At 35.1% G+C, this 20,861-nt stretch overlaps 2 protein-coding genes across 3 annotated transcripts; both read left to right on the top strand.

Moving 5' to 3' along the window:
• The first annotated feature begins 771 nt into the window (after window positions 1-771).
• LOC126778160 (myrosinase 1-like) lies at window positions 772-7,164 on the top strand. Its single transcript, XM_050501600.1, has 6 exons — window positions 772-911; window positions 4,068-4,183; window positions 4,830-5,500; window positions 5,574-5,879; window positions 6,415-6,659; window positions 6,952-7,164. The coding sequence occupies exons 1-6, from the start codon at window positions 862-864 to the stop codon at window positions 7,109-7,111; spliced, it is 1,548 nt and encodes a 515-aa protein (XP_050357557.1). The 5' UTR covers window positions 772-861; the 3' UTR covers window positions 7,112-7,164.
• Window positions 7,165-9,648: 2,484 nt separating this feature from the next.
• Window positions 9,649-20,044, top strand: LOC126778155 (myrosinase 1-like). 2 transcript variants are annotated; one of them, XM_050501592.1, is made up of 10 exons: window positions 9,649-9,667; window positions 9,812-9,861; window positions 11,219-11,331; window positions 14,254-14,436; window positions 14,841-15,233; window positions 16,111-16,205; window positions 17,367-17,514; window positions 17,594-17,745; window positions 18,314-18,552; window positions 19,829-20,044. In XM_050501592.1, exons 2-10 carry the CDS (start codon window positions 9,833-9,835, stop codon window positions 20,007-20,009), a joined length of 1,533 nt encoding a protein of 510 aa, XP_050357549.1. In that variant the 5' UTR covers window positions 9,649-9,667; window positions 9,812-9,832; the 3' UTR covers window positions 20,010-20,044. The 2 variants fall into 2 exon arrangements, with proteins under 2 accessions (XP_050357549.1, XP_050357548.1); XM_050501591.1 differs by lacking the exon at window positions 9,649-9,667 and having other exon boundaries at window positions 9,694-9,861.
• Window positions 20,045-20,861: the final 817 nt, after the last annotated feature.

Genomic DNA, 20,861 nt, shown 5'->3' with positions numbered 1-20,861 from the left:
GTAAATAATACTAAATTTTATATGAAGTAATCTTAACCCGACACTATAAAAACAAAATACACTTAAAGAAAATTTATTGCAGTAATAATGTCAATAAACAATCTAAACGTTTTAGAAGTATAATTCCCGCCATCATTTTACTTTTAAATTGCCTTACATAGTTAAAGATGTAGATTGAGCGAATTTAAAGTTTAAGGAACAACAAAAAAAAAACAATTGAAAATTAATCTCACGTCATTCTGTATTAGGATCACCAACCATACTGAGTTTTTAGAACAAATCGTTCATTTTTCAAGTTAGGGTGAAAACTTTTGTGAAATGAATAGACCCCCGAGGGACTTATTTCACGAGATTTATTTCTATTAAATTTTTTTTTTAATTCGTTTGTTCTCGTACGAAATTCGAATATTGAGACTTAGCTTGCTGATTAATGTTTCGGTGCACGCAATTAAAGCCCTTAAATAAATAACAATATGTTCCCAAATCATTTATTATCTCTATCCAGACCTGAAAAATATTTTTAACGATATCTACATCAACATTGGTCAATGCCCCCATTGATCGACCCTTTGCATAATCAAATTATTATTTTGCACTTGTATAGTAACTTATATGTGACAAAATATACTATCGTTTGTTTTTTTTTTTATTATTTATTAAAGAGATGGAAGGTATAACTGCAGAGTGCTGAAGTATTGATTTGGAAATTGGACTCACTTTACTGTGTTTCATGGACACTCTATTGTATATTATACGAGGATGTCAGTCATGAAAATTATCTGATTACAAGATTAGTACGCTGGAGTGGTTCGTTCATGACGGCCGCTATATAAGCTGATACTAAGACCGCCAAGTTTGTATATGTCACTAGCACAGTCTCCATCGAAGATGAGATTCTTATTGTATATAGGGTAAGTATACAATTATTCTCTTATATATTTTAATTTATTGTAATCTATAAAATATGTATAAATAATCGTGACAAAGGGAATTGTAATATAAAATTTATACTGCCTTATTTAAATGTTGGTATTTTATTGAAACGATCAAATTGAAATGTTTTATTTTATTTTTATACGTAGTATGTAGTTTTGCGTAATGTGTTATATTGTGGCGAAAAATATATTAGTTTTTTTAATAGTACATTGAGCGTTTTTGAGATGGAATTTGAATGTAAAATTTCTATGTAACATGTGATGGGAACCTTTTTGATGTATAAATATGTAGGTGCATAGTTGCATATGTTTTATTTAACATAATAGTTATCTAAAAATTATTATGTTTTTAAAGTATTTAAATATTTCTATTTTTGTTATTAAACGTTTAAAGCTTTACCTTAAAGTAGTTATATATGAATGACTCAAGGAATAGAATTGAACTGACAACAATTAATTGGTCAGGATGTCGATAAACCGTTAAGCTATACTAAAATCAATTCACTGGATATTAGTTTATTGTTTTGCGAATAATTAAAGTCATAATTGGAAGGTGTCATGACACAATAATATTATGATTATGATGATATTAAGCAATTTTCAATTCATGTTTTTAAGTTGATGGAAGAATGACGTATGTAAACTAGTACTTACTGTATACATTTACTGTAGTCTGTTGAGTTTTCACGGCTTATGATTGCACCTGTGTACATAGAGACAGTGTGTGACAGAGACAGTGCACACAGAATAAGCCTATAGCCTATCCAGTCTGCTGTTAAATCCGCCACTGCGTAAATACACACCGGATTTCCCCAATATACATGCCTCGGACTTATATGTTTTAAATTGAGCTTGACCAATAATATAAACTAGTTTCTACGCTTGATTTCAACCGCATTAAATGTTCAACCACGCTTAACGCACACCACTGGCATCGTAGCGTGATGATAAATAGTCATAAATAAATGGGACCGGTAGGTCTTGAAATCAATCAAATGCTTCAGCTTTATTATATTAAAAAAAAGTATCATTTTCATTGATCATTTTAAAAGGCAAAAAGTAATTAATATTGTACATGACTAAACTGAAATGACTTGTTTTTTATAAATACTACGTCAATACTATGATATCATTGTATATAAATGAGTATGTAAATAGGCTTATTTATAAGTTATCTACATAATATTCCAATCGCTGGTGAAGTAGATTTACATATTCAATGCGATTTGCTAATAGTTCTGCTGTATTATATATTTTGACTGCCTCGTTGGTCTAGCCATGATGTAAAGCCGCAGATCCGGGGTTCAATTCCCAGGTCGGGCCAGTAAAAAGTTATTGGGTTTTTCTCTCAGAAAATTCTCAGTAGCAGCCCGGAGTCTGGAAGTTGCAACCCGGGTTCCTTCAAACGAGGCGTGAAGAAGCATCTTGCGGGCCAGCAAGGCGGGGGCGGCTAGTGCAGAACATTCTTCCCAACTGTACTAGCCGTCGTCGCGTTTGGACTCTACTACCACTTACCATCAGGTGGAGTAGAGTCATTTGCCAACCCAGATTATAAAAAAAAAAGTTGGAAGTGTGTACACTCCCGTGCCTCGAAAACCACGTAAAGCCGTTGGTCCTGCGCCTCAACTCTTTCTCTCGACCAATAACGTCACATTATTTCAAGGTCAATGTTGTTTATTAATCGTTACTCCTCCTGACATTGATATCGACTCCATATGTGTTAAGTACCAGGAAAAACCTTAAGATAATTGCATATAAAGTGTTGAAATTATTTTCCTCAATTGAAATTTGTATACTTAAAACAATAATTGTCTTTTATTACGCTTGTGTCATTTTTAAAACTATAAAATATAAAAAAGGTAATCTATCAATTACCGAAATTTGCTAAGGTTTCCGGTGGTTAAGATTCCAGACAAATCCTCACTATACATCCGGCCCTTCATCCACTTCGCTATTACTCCATCAATTGAGATGACGAATGATCGTTAATTCAAAAAATCCACACGGCACCAATCTCGTAAGCGAAATTAAAATATTTGATCATCATATGGAACACGAATAGTGATTGATGGTTATAACTGTCATTTGCAAATTATTTTTGTGTAAAATATGACCTTTCCAAATATTTTATATTTATGCCATCTTGAAATTTAAACATGCAGGAACAACAAGAGAAGGATACACCACAAGCACGGAAAACACATCTGTGGACACGACAAAACATTAAAAAAAAATCGCACCTTGACATGTCATGGGGGGTCTATTACCAATATGACATATTTATCGTGATAATGAATTACAATAGAGCAACTACTGATAATTTTCGAAAAATGTAGATGGATTATATTTATAGCAAGATAACTATATCTGAAAAACAATGTCTTATGTCAGTGACACGTCTGATATATCGAGATAGCTAGTGATCTTCAACAAATAAAATTTAAGGAGTATCAATTTCAGGAGATTTTTATTATGAATGATCTTCCTTTCTTCCTTTGTTAAATAGCTCCGGCTTGAGTTCAACTCACCCATTCCGCCCGTTGACGCTGTTCAGGCCACTAGGGCCAACAGCCATATACATTCTGAATAAAAATGTTATAATAGCAGTACGTAATAGTTTAAACATATATTTTTATACCTTTATTGTGTGATCCGAGCGACCATTTCCTGCGGTCTTAAGAACGCAATATTTTTAATTTTGTATGTATAATATAGCTTAACTAAGTATGTTCTAAATTTAAATATCTTATGTAATGAAAGTGACATTATAATTTTTAAGTTATGATTATTGTCAACGTTATGATTACACCAGATAAAGCCCTTAATCCGTCATAGTAAATCATAAGACCTTCGTTTTACGTCTTCTGTCTGATCAAATCTCCAAAGATCCGTCTTTCTTTTTTCGTTTTTCGATGTTTATTGAGATTTTTTTATGTATTGGCTTGTAATAAGGTAAATCCACTTCTGACTTTAACTGACCAAACATTTAGAGTACACTTAATGTGATGTAATATTATCGACATACATTAAAACGTAAAAGATGGGTCAAACATTTGAAGTTGGACTATCATTTCTACAATTGTATAGGGTATAGTGAATTATGATTTCTGTATTAATAGTAATTTTTTACAGTTTAATAATAGCAGGCTGCAATGCTCAGCAGAAGCAAGAAAGGCGTTTCCCGGATGATTTCATCTTTGGTACAGCCACAGCATCTTACCAAATTGAGGGGGGATGGAACGCTGACGGTATTTATCTAAATATAATATAGTATTACTAAAGAAAAAATGGTACCGTACATTGATTGCAAGTATGTGCTAGGACCCAAATATTACATTGGAGACTTCAGAGAAATGCCCATAAAATCAACCGAAATAGCACGTCTAGGATACGTTGATATTGAGCGTAAATCGTGCAAACGCATTTGGTGTAAACCAGCGCAAACACCACATATTTTCATTCGCTCAACTTGTGTTTAATGCTCTTACTCGGTGGTGACGTGATTATATATATGATGTTATAGCAGTTTTGCAGTTTTATATATCTTAAATACTTTAAAAGTTTTTTTATATTTTCGGTGATATAAAAAAACTTTTAAAGTATTTAACGCGCATTACGTATTTTTAAAAAAATGTATAGGCCTATCATACATCGTTGATGTATTAATTAATTATTGTAGCGTGATATTGAAGTCACAGGACTTAAATTCATAACAGCTGATAGTCGATGTTACAAGTAAGTAATAGCTACGAATGTCCCACTGCTGGGCTAAAACCTCTTCTCATTTTTTGAGGAGAAGGTTTGGTGCTTATTAGACCACACTGCTGCAGTGCGGGTTTGAGGAATTTATGTAACAAATGTTCGTTTATTAATCATTGTAATGGTGTATTACAGGTAAAGGTGAAAATATTTGGGATCGTATGACTCACACTCAGCCTCACGTCATCAAGGATTATAGTAATGGAGACATCGCTGCTGATTCCTACAATAACTATAAACGTGATGTCGAGATGATGAGGGAATTGGGCTTGGATGCGTACCGGTTCTCTTTGTCCTGGTCAAGAATTCTGCCAAATGGCTTATCATACAAGATCAACGAGGCTGGAGTCACCTTCTACAACAATTACATTAATGAAATGCTTAAATATAACATCACGCCGATAGTTACGCTCTACCATTGGGATTTACCACAGAAATTGCAAGATTTGGGAGGTTTTATTAATCCACTCTTCCCTGAATGGTTCGAGGATTATGCTCGCGTGGCTTACGAGAATTTTGGCGATAGAGTCAAACACTGGATCACGTTTAACGAGCCCAGAGAAATTTGTTACGAAGGTTATGGTTGGACTACTAAAGCTCCTCTCCTGAATGCTACTGGTATAGGTACTTACTATTGTGCCAAATATTTGCTTCTGGCCCATGCAAGTGCATATAAAGCCTATGTTAATGACTTTAAGGCCACTCAAAATGGCGAGTGCGGTATTACTATTAGCGTAAACTGGTTTGGTCCTTTAACTGATAGTGCAGACGATGAATACGCAGCTGAATTAAAAAGGCAAGCTGAGGTAAGTTTGTCTTAAATATTATATTAATAATTTACAATATTTACAATAACGAAACCTTTATTTTTTTTTAAAGTGGGGACTATACGCAAATCCAATATTTTCTGAAGATGGTAGCTTCCCCAAGGAATTATCAGAGGTCGTCGCAAAGAAAAGCCTTGAGCAGGGCTACAAAAAGTCACGAATGCCAGAATTATCCGACGAAGAGAAGAAATACATTCGAGGAAGTTCCGACTTCTTCGGAGTGAACCATTACACTGGTGCTTATGTATCCGCTGAAGACAATAAGGGAAATTATATAACACCATCACTGCTTGCTGACATCGATGTTGGCAGTTACGTACCACCAGAATGGCTCTCATCTGCTTCTACTTGGTTAAAAGTAAGTTATGGAACGTTTTATTTTCGGCTTCAATTCTAATGACGTTAATTATAAATTAATAAAAATATAACAACTCGTCTTATTGGCTCTACTGGTGACAGGAGGGCTGGTTCATTTTTCACCTAGCATTCTTGCCACCATTCAGGCAGCCACGATTTGTACAGTAACTATTTTTAATTTTCATTCTTTTTTTTATAGTTAGGAAGGCGGACGAGCATATGGGCCACCTGATGGCAAGTGCTCACCAACGCCCATAAGTGGTCACCAAATAGACTGGCATTGTAAGAAAAGTTAACTATCGCTAACATCACCAATGCGCCACCAACCTTGAGAACTAAGATGTTATGTCCCTTGTGCCTGTAATTACACTAGCTCACTCACCCTTTAAACTGAAACACAATAATACAAAGTACTGCTGTTTTGCTGTAGAATATCTGATGATTCGTATATGTTTAAGATTTTAATGTAAGTAGTTCTGCAATAAAGCATTATTTATGGATATTTTTGATTAAATATTGTATTTATCTACTTTCAGCTATCACCAAATAGTTTATACAACAGTCTGACGCATCTCCATAACAAATACAGAAATGTAAAGTTCTATATAACTGAGAATGGTTGGTCTACAACACCAGATAGTGGATTAATAGACGATGATAGGGTTTTGTACTATAGAACGGCGTTGAACACCTTGTTAGATGCAATGGAGGCTGGTGTTGATGTGAAAGGCTACATGGCGTGGAGTCTGATGGACAACTTCGAATGGATGGAAGGATACAAGTGAGTATCGAATAGAATCCATCTAATTTCAAAAACATAGATATCCAACGACCTTCCAAAATAATTGAGTATATTCGTTACGGAACGATTGGCGTGGAAGCAGATAAGAAAACGATAGTGAACTTTTACAACGTTGTTCTCTTTAATCTCTAGTAACTAAATACCTTATGTGTCGATTAATTTACTTTGCATCTCATGGTATTTCAACAAAAGCTTGAAAACTTCCATTATAAAGAGCGTATGTATTTGATACAATATCAAATTTCACCATTAAATTAATCAAACATTCCAGAGAGCGTTTTGGTTTATACCATGTCAACTTCGAAGACCCGGCTAGGACGCGAACTCCAAGAAAATCAGCGTTCATTTACAAGCAAATCCTGAAGACGCGTGTTATCGACCCCAACTATGAACCCGCTACCCTCACCATGTGGATCGATGAAGGACATTAGACTGATTATATTTATGCCAACAATTAATCATGTAAATAAATTATTATAAGTGTATAAAATATTTTTCTTTTTAGAAACATTACCTTGTAATAAGTCAGATTAAATATAAAAAATAATAAATTAGGTCGCTAAGAAAATATTCCCAAGATAGAACCATAGAATATCTTAGTACAAATAATATATGTTTGTGTTGCCGTCTTCCTGACTAGAGTCTGCATAGGAGACATTATGGTGAACAAACCCCAGGTCGGGCAAATAAAAAGTTTTTGGGTTTTTCAATGTAAGATTCTCAGTAGCATCTCGGAGTCTAGAAGTTGGAAGTGTACACTCCCGTGCCTTGGAAAGCACGTTGCACGTAAAGCCGTTGGTCCTGTCTGATTGCCGTCCCATCAGATTATGAGTAATTAAACAATAACTGTTTTACTCCAATCAGCAGCCTCGGATTTATGCCTAGGCCTACGAGGCTCCGGCCTAGTTATTATCCGGTCATTTTACTTTATCCGCTTTGGTATCAGGAGGCCTCAAATGTCTAAGTGCCTAGGGACCCTGGATCGGATTTGTAAATCCGGGCCTGCCGATCCGGGCTTAAGCTTGCAACCTCGAGACTTGCAACATTTTAAGCTAACCACTAGACCAACGAGGTAGATATATAATTTATATATAAATATGTATCTACCTCGTTGTCGTTAACATATTTTGGGAACTCTAAGGTTCATCATAACGGATGCGTCGAAAACTCATCAAGGACTCGTTCGTCTTTCCATGTCAGCATTCGTCAATAAATATTGCATTCAAACAGAAATACTTGATTATGCAAATATGATGCATACAAATTATCAAGTCACTAAGCCGTCACGGCTCTAACCCGGCGTCAGTTATGTGATAAAATTACGCGAATGAAGTGACTCAAGATGACCTTTGATTATCACTACAAATAATGAAATATTTATTTTTATTTATTAAATAATACATATATATATTTAAGGATATTACTAAAATGTATATTTACCCCTTCAATTAAGCGTAAAGCTTGTGTTAGGAGTGGAGACGACAATAGCCCAAGGGGTCAAGAATCAGGATCGAACCTGAGACTTTTACATCGCTAGGCAGCACGTAAACCATTGCTCTATTGACGCTTAATTGTTTATAGTTATAAAATTAAAAATATGTTATATAACAAATATTACGTTTTTTTTATTTACATTCTAAACACTCCTTAACCGGCGTGATTGCTATTATATGATGCAGGGTTTTTTTGGTCTCCGTTATCATAATTATTAAGGCTAAAACATTACTTTTGACATCGCTCCTTGGCTATGTACGCCATCGGTGCATGTGGCACTTCCATGATGTGTCCCCGTTTGAAAGGTGAGTGAGCCAGTGGAATTAATCGCACCCATTATTATTATTTATTTTTTTATAGAATAGGAAGGTGGACGAGCATATGGGCCACCTGATGGTAAGTGGTCACCAAACGCCCTTAGACATTGGCATTGTAAGAAATGTCAACCATCGCTTATAGCCAATGCGCCACCAACCTTGGGAACTAAGATGTCATGTCCCTTGTGCCTGTAATTACACTGGCTCACTCACCCTTCAAACCGGTGTTTTGCGGTACCTACCCAGACGAGCTTGCACAAAGCCCTACCACCAGTAAATAACGTTACTTACAAACGTAACAGTATTAACGCTTATTTCAGTGATTTCGCTTATAAATTGGACTTACTATCAGATAACCATGACCTACTAGACTGCTTATACGCCCGCTCGGTGTGTGATCTCATTTCAATGAGTTTTCTATCTATTATGTATTTTATTATTTTCATTTTTTTTTCACGTTACAAAATTTTGTACCTTAATTATTCTTTGTAAATTTAAGAATGAATTTCAGCTCATTGTGCAGGCAGTACCACTGTACTGTTACCCAAATATCTTAAACTTGTTAAGTCCAACTTTTTTTTAATATTTCGATACTTAATATAATCATACGTTGAACGCTGTTAAATATAGCAATGTTATATCGGTGTCCAGTACTATTCTGTAAGAACAAACTCGAAACTCAACGCAGAAAACGGTCGAAATGTCAGAAAGTGATATGCGACATTGACCATAATAATAATAACACTACGCATCAGAATAGTATATCACCATACGTCGGTTGTTAGCATTTCACGGGCGCTTAATGAAGTGAGTTCTTACTGAATAGCATTGCTGGTGCTAAATGACCCAAAACCCATTTTTGATTGTAGTAAGCCCCATATTGCTATTTTACAAATCAATATTAGTGCTAAAATTACGCTTAACATAATATGTTATATAAAGCTGTTAGGAATATGTCAATTCATTAAGAAGTACTAAAATGTCTATGTTGTCATCCTGATATCTTTGATTAGATCTGACAGTACCCGACAAAACTACGTGTGTTTTTATAACGGATAAATCTGACAATTGACACGAAAATAGTGAAAAATTAAATAAACAACACAATAGTTTTATAGCAACAGTAAAATAAAAACAACCTATATATTTTCATTGATTCTATTCTTGTTATTATAAGTAAGTTTGATATCGGCCCTTATAGCAACAGTCCACAGTCATTTTATGTCATATACGTTCGTGTCTTCATAGCTACACTGTGTCGCTATCATTATCAGTTAATTATTATCTACGTACATGTATCACCTGTTTCTGCATTCACAGCTGGATTATAGACGTGACATAATGTTTACAGCGGTTTTAGTTTTAATGAGGTGAGTTATTATATATTATTTAATAATTTATGAATAACAATTGATTGTCGGGTCATGTTTTGATAGTCTGTAAATGTCCGTCTGCTGGGCCTCTTGTTCTTAGGGAAGGATTGTAGTTTATTCCATCATGCTATTCCAATGCAGATTGGTGGATACACATGCGGTAAATTTTTCACTCGACACATTCAGGTTTCCTCACCATGTTTTCCTTTACCGTCGAACACGTGATGAATCACCTTCGGTTTGCTTGTTCTTACCACTGAGCCATGTCGGCTCCTTGTTTTTATGAAGGCTTAGAATATTATTGGAGTTTTTTTACATTCAATGTACTTTTTATATATATTAATTATTCGTTTTATCGTCACCTGTTTCTTGTAATGAAACATGTTTTTATCTTTTTATAATTATACTATTAATTAAGTTAAATTAAATTAATTAAACTTATGTTAATTTTTTGGGTACCGTAGTCAATTTAATTTGTTCGTTTGCTTATTATATTATATAATTTTCTGTAGGCAAACTATTCCGTGGTATAGACGGTGTTACTAACGTCATCTAGGAATTCTCTACCAGTTAAACTTTATGCTGAGTAAGTGTGTACGATTGCAGCAAATATATTAACAAAAAAACACATATGTATTCCTTCTCCTTTTTATTTCGATTAAACAATCTATTCCTATTATTGATAACATTCAAGTTCGTTAATCGCTACCAAACAAAATCCAGGTATCCTCTCGATGTTTTCATTCGCGCCGAAAATGAGATGAATTTTAAACACAAATTAAGCTGTTTACCACTCCTACGGCCCTTCAAGTACTATAGAAATATTCCATATATTATGTATTACATAATGCATACCTTAAAGCTAATGTGGTCTATTGGTATAAAGGTCTAAATTAGTAGCTTATCTTAAATTTGGTGGTGACGGAAAAACATTTAATTATTATTCATTTATTTATTAAAATATCATGTCTATCGTTACAAGTTACTCAAAGTGACAGAGTGGCCTTATACATAGTTAAAACTAAGATATTTTAACATAGAACATATAAATACAATACACGAATTATTATACGTACGTACTAAAAATACCTTAGCGAACTCACTCGAGTGCCATAAAAATAAGTCTTAAACGTTTGGCGCAAAAGCACGCATTCGAACGAGATTATATTATATTCCTCGAGCCTGTTGAGTCAAACTAAATTTATACTTTGCTGCCAGTAACGCTTTCACGGTTAAACCACTGAACCAATTCTGGTGAAATTTGGCGTGAAGCAAGCTTGAACCCTAAGGAAGGATAAATACTACCTATCTACCTTTTTTATACCAGACACCTTTTCTGAGCAGTACATGGCAGTGTTTCAGGTATAAATGGCTGGACAGACACGAAAGTGAGGAGATTTCGAGATAACTTCTTATTTGGTGCAGCGACGTCTGCGTATCAAGTGGAGGGAGGCTGGGATGTTGACGGTGAGATGTTGAACTTTAGATAGAAAAGAAAAATCATTTTAAAATAATTAGCCTAACTTATAAACATTGCCAAGTTAAAACCGATTTGGCACTTTCTCTCATTATTGATTTGACATTTGAAAGAAGAAGACACAGCACTGTTTAACTAATAGCCTGCCAAATAACGTTTATAAGTGAGGCGGAATATTTGTAAAATGTTAATTGGCAAGACTTTTGAAAATCATAGCCGAGATAGCCTTTCTTAAAGTCCCCAGCAGAGATGGTTCAGTGGTAAAAGCGCGTGAATCTTAACCGATGATGGTGGGTTCAGACCCGGGCAAGCACCACTGAATTTTCATGTGATTAATTTATGTTTATAATTCATCTCGTGCTTGACGGTGACGGAAAACATCGTGAGGAAACCTGCATGTGTCTAATTTCATTGAAATTATGCCATATGTGTATTCTACCAACCCTCATTGGAGCAGCATGGTGGAATAAGCTTCAAACCTTCCCCTCAAAAGGAAGAGGAGGCCTTAGCTCAGCAATGGGACATTAACAGGCTGTTACTGTACTGTACAGTTTGAAAAAATTTTTCATGAACTACACACATTTATCAATATAGACAACGTTTTGTCTTTGATTGGCGAAATATTTACTACTATTTCATTTCTATAATCAGTTTATTTATTTTTTTAATTCAAATTAAAGTATAATTGATAATAATGATATGGAATTAAAAATATAAAGATTCAAGATATTTTATTTTGATTGGCTAAGTGTAGTTGTGATTACATACACATACGCAGTCACTTGTAAGTGCCTATACTTGAGAAGCGGTCATTTTGTAAAACGCTTTTCCCACATAAGTAAATTAAAATATAAAAATAAAATAAAAAAGCTTTTATTTGTTCCAAACACTGACTATTTAAATAACAATAATTGAAGTTTTGTTAGTTGGTTAGTATTATTGTACTTATATCCTATATTAGTAATGTTATTTACTCCTCGTCGGTGTAATGACCACCGTTTGCGGTAAAAGCCTTCCAACTCCTTCCATCTCTTACTCTGATTTGTTATCCTAGGCCAAAGATTTCCAGCTATTTTGATGATGTCATCATTCCATCTTTTCAGGGGCCTACCTCTCCTTCGTTTTTATCTCTGGGTGTCTAGTTGGTCGCCACTTGAGTCCATCTGTTAGAGTCCAGTCTTTGTAAATGTCCTGCCCATTTCCATTTGAGTTCTAGTATTTGTTTTATGACATCTCTTGCTTTGGTAATTTTCCTTATTTTCTTATTCTCTATTCTATCTCTTAATTTTATGTTCATAAAGCTTCGTTATATGGCGCGCTGGTAGATCCTAATTTTTTTCATGTTATATCTCTGGTTAGCGGCCATGTCTGATAGGCGTATTTGAGACAAGGCATTAAGTATATGTTCATTGCTTTGGTTTTTGATCTGATTTGATCTTGAAAAAGCCGAGATGGCCTAGTGGTTAGAACGCGTGAATCTTAACCGATGATCGTGGGTTCAAACCCGGGCAAGCACCACTGAATTTTCATGTGCTTAATTTGTGTTTATAATTCATCTCGTGCTTGACGGTGAAGGAAAACATCGTGAGGAAACCTGCATGTGTCTAATTTCATTGAAATAATGCCACATGTGTATTCTACCAACCCGCATTGGAGCAGCGTGGTGGAATAAGCTCCAAACCTTCTCCTTAAAAGGGAGAGGAGGCCTTAGCCCAGCAGTGGGACATTAACAGGCTGTTACTGTACTGTTGATCTTGTTGGTAACTTTCCTTTGAATATCCCCTTCATAGCCCAGTATTTATTCCATGTGCTTTGTATTCTTCTGTCTAACTTTTTACTGGTGCACTCTTTAAATGATACCAAGTGGCCAAGGTAGATGTACAGTAACAGTACAGTAACAGCCTGTTAATGTCCCACTGCTGGGCTAAGGCCTCCTACTTATACGACTAATAGGTAGATGTAGTCGTCCACATATTCTGTAGGAACTGATTCAAACGAAATAGAGATCTTGTTTCTGTTGGTCATAAGCTTAGTTTTTTCTTGGTTTATCTCGAAACCCACCTTAAAGCGAGATAGCTGATATCTGAGTGATTGTAGCATGTGTTGTAATTGCATAGGATCTTCCGATAACACAACTATATCGTCTGCACATCTAAGGTGAGTTAGATAGTTCTCATCGATTAACGCTGAGATTCTCCGGAGCAATGTCGAACTAAATAATTTATAGCGACAGGGCAATAATTAGTAATTAATTTAGGGTCTACTTTTTGAATATAAGTAATATTTCTAAACACGACCACTGTTTTGGAATAATTTTCTTTTCTAATATAAGATTGAACAGCGTAGTAAGTTGTCGTATTGAGTGGTCTTTACCGGCGATAATCAAGTCATTTGTCATGCCATCTGGACCTGGACTTTTATCGGTTTTTAATCTCTTAATAGATAGTTCTATCTCGCATTCCAAAAAAGGCAATACTGGGTCCTCATTGCCTGTCATGTGACCTGAGATCGTGTCATTCTGGGGTTGTAGTTTAGCGTAGAGATCTTTGAAAAATTGTTTAGCTGTGTTCATATGATCATTCCTTTTAGTTATCAAAGATCCGGCTGCATATAACTATGTCATGAGCTGCTTACTATTGTGAAGTTTTTTTGAAAGTTTTTTTTACTCCTGTTTTTTCCAAGTATTTGTATATAGTTCTAAGTCTGAAATTAAAATATAATAATAATTAAATAACTACTTCTAATAACACGTTTGTATGTACTAATACTATAATTATACATACAAGTAATTATAAACTTGATACTTATCCAATTTGCTCAATATATATAAAAAAATATTCGAATTTCTATGTATACACCAAAATTCAGTGTTCAGCAATGATTATTATTAACAAAAATTTACGTATAAACAGACAAAGGCGAAAATATATGGGACAGATTCCTACACGAGCACCCGGGTGTGGTAGCGGACGGTAGGAATGGTGATGTTGCCTGTGACTCCTACCACAAGTACCAGAGGGACGTGGAGATGTTGCGGGAATTGGGAGTTGATCATTATAGATTTTCCATATCATGGAGCAGAATTCTGCCGACTGGTAAATATGTATTTATATATTTAAATAAGGCTTTGCTAATTTATCAGTTAATTATGTATGTCTTTATGTACTCTTATTGCTTTTATTTCAAGTCAAACGTTGGATGTGAAGTATTTTTTAAGCATCTATGAGGGCCCTTTTCGAAAAAGTATGTGGCTTGCTAAGGCTCCCATGAATCGGGGGCCCTGTGCAAACGTCTCGGTTGCATTGGTACATCTACGCCATGATGACTTCACTCACTTACTTGTATAAACTCAAATTAATATATAAGAGCCACTTTGCAATCATTACCGAGAAAAACTATTTCCAAATGTTGGCTTCACCTTGACGTTTTGTAAATGTTACTTGTATTGTATTTTGTATGAATGTTTTTACGCGTGTCTTATGTTTATTGTATATTCTAGGTTTCTCGAACGAAATTAATGAAAAAGGTTTGGAATATTACGACAATTTAATAGACGAACTCCTGAAATACGATATAAAACCAATGATCACGTTATTTCACTTCGATTTGCCGCAAACCCTCCAAGATTTGGGTGGTTGGGCCAACCCTCTCTCCGTCGAATGGTTCGAAGATTACGCTAGGGTTGTATTCGAAAAGTTTGGCGCCAAGGTCAAATATTGGATAACGATTAACCAACCCAACTCCATATGTGTGGATGGTTATGGTGGGATCGAATTTGCTCCCGCGGTTGGATCCAGTGGTGTTGGGGATTATTTGTGTATTAAGAATGTTCTGTTGGCGCATGCGAAAGCGTATCGACTGTATGAGGAGGAATATAAAGCTAAATATAAAGGTATGTCAATATTACTATTATATTATTAACTAGGTATGCCACGCGGTTTTACCCGCTTTAAATTTGTATTTCGAAACATTGTAAAAATGTTTCCTATGATTATAATTGTGCTATTATCCTTACAATGGCGGTTAACAAATAAATAGGGTATGTAATGTAAGTTTCTTTTACCTTTGATAATTTTTTTATGAAATTGGGACTAAATGGTAGGTAGACCCAGGGAATAAATACTACCTTTAATACTCCAATAACCTATTTACATTTGTATCTTTAGACGTTCTGAAAATTGCCCCGAACAAACAGACAGACAGAACGATAGACAGAAAAATAAAAACAATAACTTAAATAAAGGAAGTGATTTGAAATTATAGACATATACTTCCATTTTATTTATTTGTATATTAAAAACACTATTCAATAAGTCAAATAGAAGTTATTGGGTTTTTCTGTCAGAAAATTCTCAGTAGCAGCCCGGAGTCTGGAAGTAGGAATGGTGTACACTCCCGTGCCTCGGAAAGCACGTAAAGCCGTTCGTCCTGCGCCTGAACTCTTTCCGTTCGTGTCGGATTGCCGTCCTATCGGATTATGAGAGTAAGGAAAGTTGCTTACACACTTGTGCACTATAATATCTCCTGCGTAGTTGACTAGATTAGTCAACTACGCATACTCATGACATTGGCCGCCGTGATCGAAATCGGTCTGGAGGACATTATTATTATTATAATTGTCTTTAGGCTTACCTTTATAGCTTTAGTTGGCAAGTCTGCATATGAAAAGAAAAAAAAATAACATTTCATAAAAAAAATATTGGTCTTAAATATAGTTGTAACAATGAAATTTTTATGTTAATATGAATTCGTCATTACGTTTTATTTAGGTTCCGTGGGGATATCTCTATCGGTAAACTGGGCTGACTCATACGATAATAAAACTGAAAATATTGAATCGACTGATTTATACAGAGAGTTCACGGTGAGTTATCTTTTAATATAATAACAGATTAAATTAACGCTTGAAATACTTTACGATATTTTTATATCAGCAGAGATAAATGTAATCGGATTTAATAATAAAAAAATCTATAGTTATTTTGTTTTAGTGTAATTATTAGAGTAGTATTGATTATCATATTATTACTATTTTTATAGCATAGGTAGGACATATGCCACCTGATGGTAAGTGGTCACCAACGCCTATAGACATTGTCATTACAAGAAAAACTTAACTATTGCTTAGATCGCCAATGCGCCACCAACCTTGGGAACTAAGATGTTGTGTCCCTTGTGCCCGTAATTACACTGGCTCTCTCACCCTTCAAACCGGAACACAACAATACCAAGTACTGCTGTTTTTCCGTCGAATATCTGATGAGTCGGTGGTACCTACCCAGAGGAGCTTGCACAAAGCCCTACCATCAGAAAAAGTTAATATTATAAGAAAATATGTTTGTTTTTAATATTATTATGTAAAACGTGAAACCAAAATATTATTTTAAATGGTGTTTTCTATTAATAGCAATTCAATTATAACAATAGCATTTATCAGCAATAAAATTTCATCTTACACCAAATGCTGCCTGTGAGAGATATAAGCGAGAAGACCGTCTTTGCGCGCCATTTGTTGTTTAATTGTTTCCTATTTCTGTTATGTTATTTATATGTTGTGCTATAAGTAATGAATAAATAAATCTACAAAGTAACTTAAAACAACTGTATTCAATCCAAAAATTCTGCTTGTACTTTGATTAATTAAGAAATCAAGGAGATCATGGTCGAGACTCCGACTTTCTAATCACAGCCCTACTCACCTTGACCCATCGTGAGTTGCATTAGCTACAATGTCTGTAGATCTTAATAGGGCTTTGATAGCATCCTAGGTGGTAGGGCTTTGTGCAAGCCCGTCTGGTAGCACCCACTCATCAGATATTCTACCGCTAAACAGCAATACTTATATTGTTGCGTTCCGTGAATGAGCCAGTATAACTAGAGGCACAATGGACATAACATCTTCGTTCCTAAGCTTGGTGGCGCATTGGCAATGTTAGGAATGGTTAATACAACAACTTCATTCAATCATAATTTACTTGATACATTTTGAACTATTCGCTTACTGAACGAATTTATTGCTTTACAGATCGGCTTATACATGAATCCGATTTGGTCGAAAGAAGGGGATTTTCCAGCTGTAGTGAAAAAGAGAGTTTTACAAAGAAGTCTTGAACAGGGTTACCGTAAGTCTAGGCTGCCTGAATTTAGTTCAGATGAGATAATTCTTTTAAAGGGTAAGACTTTCATTACACAACAAGAGGCCGTTCTTTAAGTTGCAAGAATTCATCAAATATTCAAACTTCTCAACAACAGGTTCAGCAGATTTCTTGGGAGCGAACCATTACACGACGACATTGGTGAAGAAAGCAGAGAAACGTTTTCCATCTCCCTCTATCGATGACGACATGGGCGTTGAACTCAGCCAAAGATCGGAATGGAAAACTTCTCAATCGAGTTGGTTAAGGGTAAAGTTACTTTAAGCTTTACGATTTTCCTATATATATCTAGAACCTGCCTGAATCACTCAGTTCATACGTGACAATAGTGTTATGTAGATAATTTACTGGGGACTGACAGTGACAGCCTGTAAATGTCCCACTGCTGGGCTAAGGCCTCTTCCCCTTTTTGAGGAGAAGGTTTTGGAGCTTATTCCACCATGCTGCTCCAATTCGGTTAGATGGAATACATATGTGGCAGAATTTCAGTGAAATTAGACACATGCAGGTTTTTCTTCACCGTCAAGCACGAGATGAATTATAATCACATGAAATTTCAGTGGTTCTTGCCCGGGTTTGAACCTACGATCATCGGTTAAGATTCACGCGCTCTTACCACTGGGCCATCTCTACTGGGGACTTTAAGAAAGCCTTTTTAGGGCCTTTATAAACAAAATATTGTTAATTTTATTATTTTTATGTGCAACCAAGGTTCAAACAATCAGTAAGTCAATACTGTATGCATATTCAAGTTTAATTGGCAAAATTTACAAAAAAAAACATTTAATGCAAGATAAATATGATTATGGTTTTACAGAGCGCGCCCTACGGGCTTTACAAGATGAGTATCCACATCAACAAAGTCTACGACTACCCGCCTGTGTTCATCACGGAACACGGCTGGTCTACAATGAGGGGTCTGAAGGATTCCTCTAGAGTTAAAATCTTGAGGGACTATTTCAACGCCCTCCTCTTCGCCATTGAAGACGGAACTGATGTGAAGGGTTACACGGCATGGAGTTTGATGGACAATATCGAGTGGACGGCTGGTTCCAGGTAATAATAATAATGACACACTTTATTGTACAGCAGATATGGTAAAAAAGTAAAATAGCTTCTACCCACTTAGTAGAAGCTATTTTTTCATTCGACTGATCCATTCGCAGGGAATACATTCCATACATCAATTTACTGGTCGTAGGGCATTGTGCAAGCTCGTCTGGGTAGGTACCACCCACTCATCAGATATTCTACCGCAAAACAGCAGTACTTGGTATTGTTGTGTTCCGGTTTGAAGGGTGACCGAGCCAGTGTAATTACAGGCACAAGGAACATAACATCTTAGTTCTTAAGGTTCGTGGCGCATTGGCGATGTAAGCGATGGTTAACATTTCTTACAATGCCAATGTCTATGAGCGTTAATGAACACTTACCATCAGCTGCCCCATATACTATAAAAAAAAGATCCCAACACTAAGTGTCATAGAACGATAGCGTAACAAATATATATTTGTAAAAATTGAGAACAGGTCATCATTAATAATAAAATAGAAATAATACATAAGATTAGGGAGTTTTAATATATCTTTTTATTGGGCGGACATAGGAATAAATGTATTTAGCTCTCTTTCGTCAACTTCGTAGTGCCATTTTTTGACATAATTTCTATCTATCATAAAACAAATACACATACTGTAAACGCCAAGTACCAAAACTCAAGCAAGACGTAGAATGTGTGTATTTACTTGACGTTTGCCATCAGACGTAACACTTTTTATATAACATTCATTATGTATAACTCACTTGACATTTGCAACTTGTAAGATCAACATCTAATTAAATTGACTAAAGACTATTTAAAAGAGGTTCATTAAAATTCCATATGTACATGAAGATACACATACATATATAAACACGTTACAATTTAAACTCAAAATAATGTTAGTTACAACATATACTTATTCGTTAATTAAATAATATCTACGTGAAGTTACTTATGTAAGCTGATTTTTAGTGACTTTTCATTTATTGGTGTAACTAGGCGGATAAAGGCCCCGGTGTGACGTTGTCGTTTTTGTTTCTTTTCTGCTTTTTTCTGTATCTACGAGCGTAAAATATTATACAATACTTAGTTTGGTACATGTCATTGCTATTATGCCAATATAATCCATTAATAAATAATTCTTATCAATTCTCTTATTATTAATACGTTGCCCCTAGGGTCCTCCTCAGCCTCAGGGGTCCTGGTGTACCGTAACATATTGACTTATGCTAGCTACGTCACTAGTTGTATTTTAGCATAACAAATCATATAATTTATGCAATTTTGCAGCGAACGTTTCGGATTATATGAAGTGAACTTCGATTCTAAGGAAAAAACAAGAAAAGCAAGATTATCAGCACTAGTTTATAAAAGAATTATAGAAGAACGAATAGTGGAGGAGAATTGGAAGCCAGACAATCTGAATATTTCTATAACGAAAAGGAAAAAATATGTAAAAGTGGAATTATGATCATTTGTTTTATAAAATAAAACTCTTTTGTTTTATGTGTTTGTTTATTTAGTAAAGACAAATAAATAACTCTTTATAACTTTATAAGTTGATTTTAATTTCAAAACTAGTATATCTAAATGTATTATTTTTATAAGCGCCATCTATCACATAAGGACACGCTTTCAAGAGACGTCATTTTACTATTTAACCATAGATGTCACTAGTGTTGATTTTTTTTACTCATATTTGGTTCAGCTATTCATTAATAGATGTCGCTTATGTCATATCTAAGCTCATCTATAAGATATTGAATTCATAAAAAATTTTAGTGCTCTTTAATGAAAATGGCGCGAAAAACAGAAACCATATAACATCTTTGACTTACATTATCGACTTTATATTATTATTATTTATTATTAATAAGGTGGACGGACAAAGGGCCCACCTGATGGGATGTGGTTACCACCGCAACGCATAGTCACTGTCGCTGTTAGATATATTAAACATTCATTACGTTGCCAATGCACCACTAACCTTGAGAACTAATGTTGTCCCTTGTGCCGGTTACACTGGCTCACTCACCCATCCAACCCGAACATGACAATACCAACTATTGCTGTATGGCGGTGGATTATCTGGTGAGTAGGTTGTATATACCCAGACGGGCAACAAAGACGTACCACCAAGTAGCCTCACCACGATCGCCAACCTATCAAAATAAAAGATGCACCTGTGTTTGCAGTTTGCTCACGAGCACTTTAATAAACTGCGCAGTCGACAACTCTCTTTTGGAATAAGCCTAAACCGATGAAATAATAATAATATTAAAAAACGGCATTAAAATTCAACACGAATATTTAGCGAATAAAC

Source organism: Nymphalis io, chromosome 25 (assembly GCF_905147045.1).
Source record: "Nymphalis io chromosome 25, ilAglIoxx1.1, whole genome shotgun sequence".
NCBI classification, from domain to species: Eukaryota; Metazoa; Arthropoda; class Insecta; order Lepidoptera; family Nymphalidae; genus Nymphalis; species Nymphalis io.
The sequence above is the reverse complement of the archived record's forward strand: the minus strand, read 5'-3'. Positions and strand labels throughout refer to the sequence as shown.

Bases quoted from the DNA above. Each gene is read 5' to 3' on its own strand.
- LOC126778160 (XM_050501600.1), top strand. From the start codon at position 862: ATGTCACTAGCACAGTCTCCATCGAAGATGAGATTCTTATTGTATATA. The intron at 4,184-4,829 runs GTATTTATCTAA...GGTGTATTACAG, and splicing joins GGGGGGATGGAACGCTGACG to GTAAAGGTGAAAATATTTGG. The intron at 5,501-5,573 runs GTAAGTTTGTCT...TTTTTTTTAAAG, and splicing joins AATTAAAAAGGCAAGCTGAG to TGGGGACTATACGCAAATCC.
- LOC126778155 (XM_050501591.1), top strand. From the start codon at position 9,785: ATGTATCACCTGTTTCTGCATTCACAGCTGGATTATAGACGTGACATA. The intron at 9,862-11,218 runs GTGAGTTATTAT...AGTACATGGCAG, and splicing joins GCGGTTTTAGTTTTAATGAG to TGTTTCAGGTATAAATGGCT. The intron at 17,746-18,313 runs GTAAAGTTACTT...ATGGTTTTACAG, and splicing joins CTCAATCGAGTTGGTTAAGG to AGCGCGCCCTACGGGCTTTA.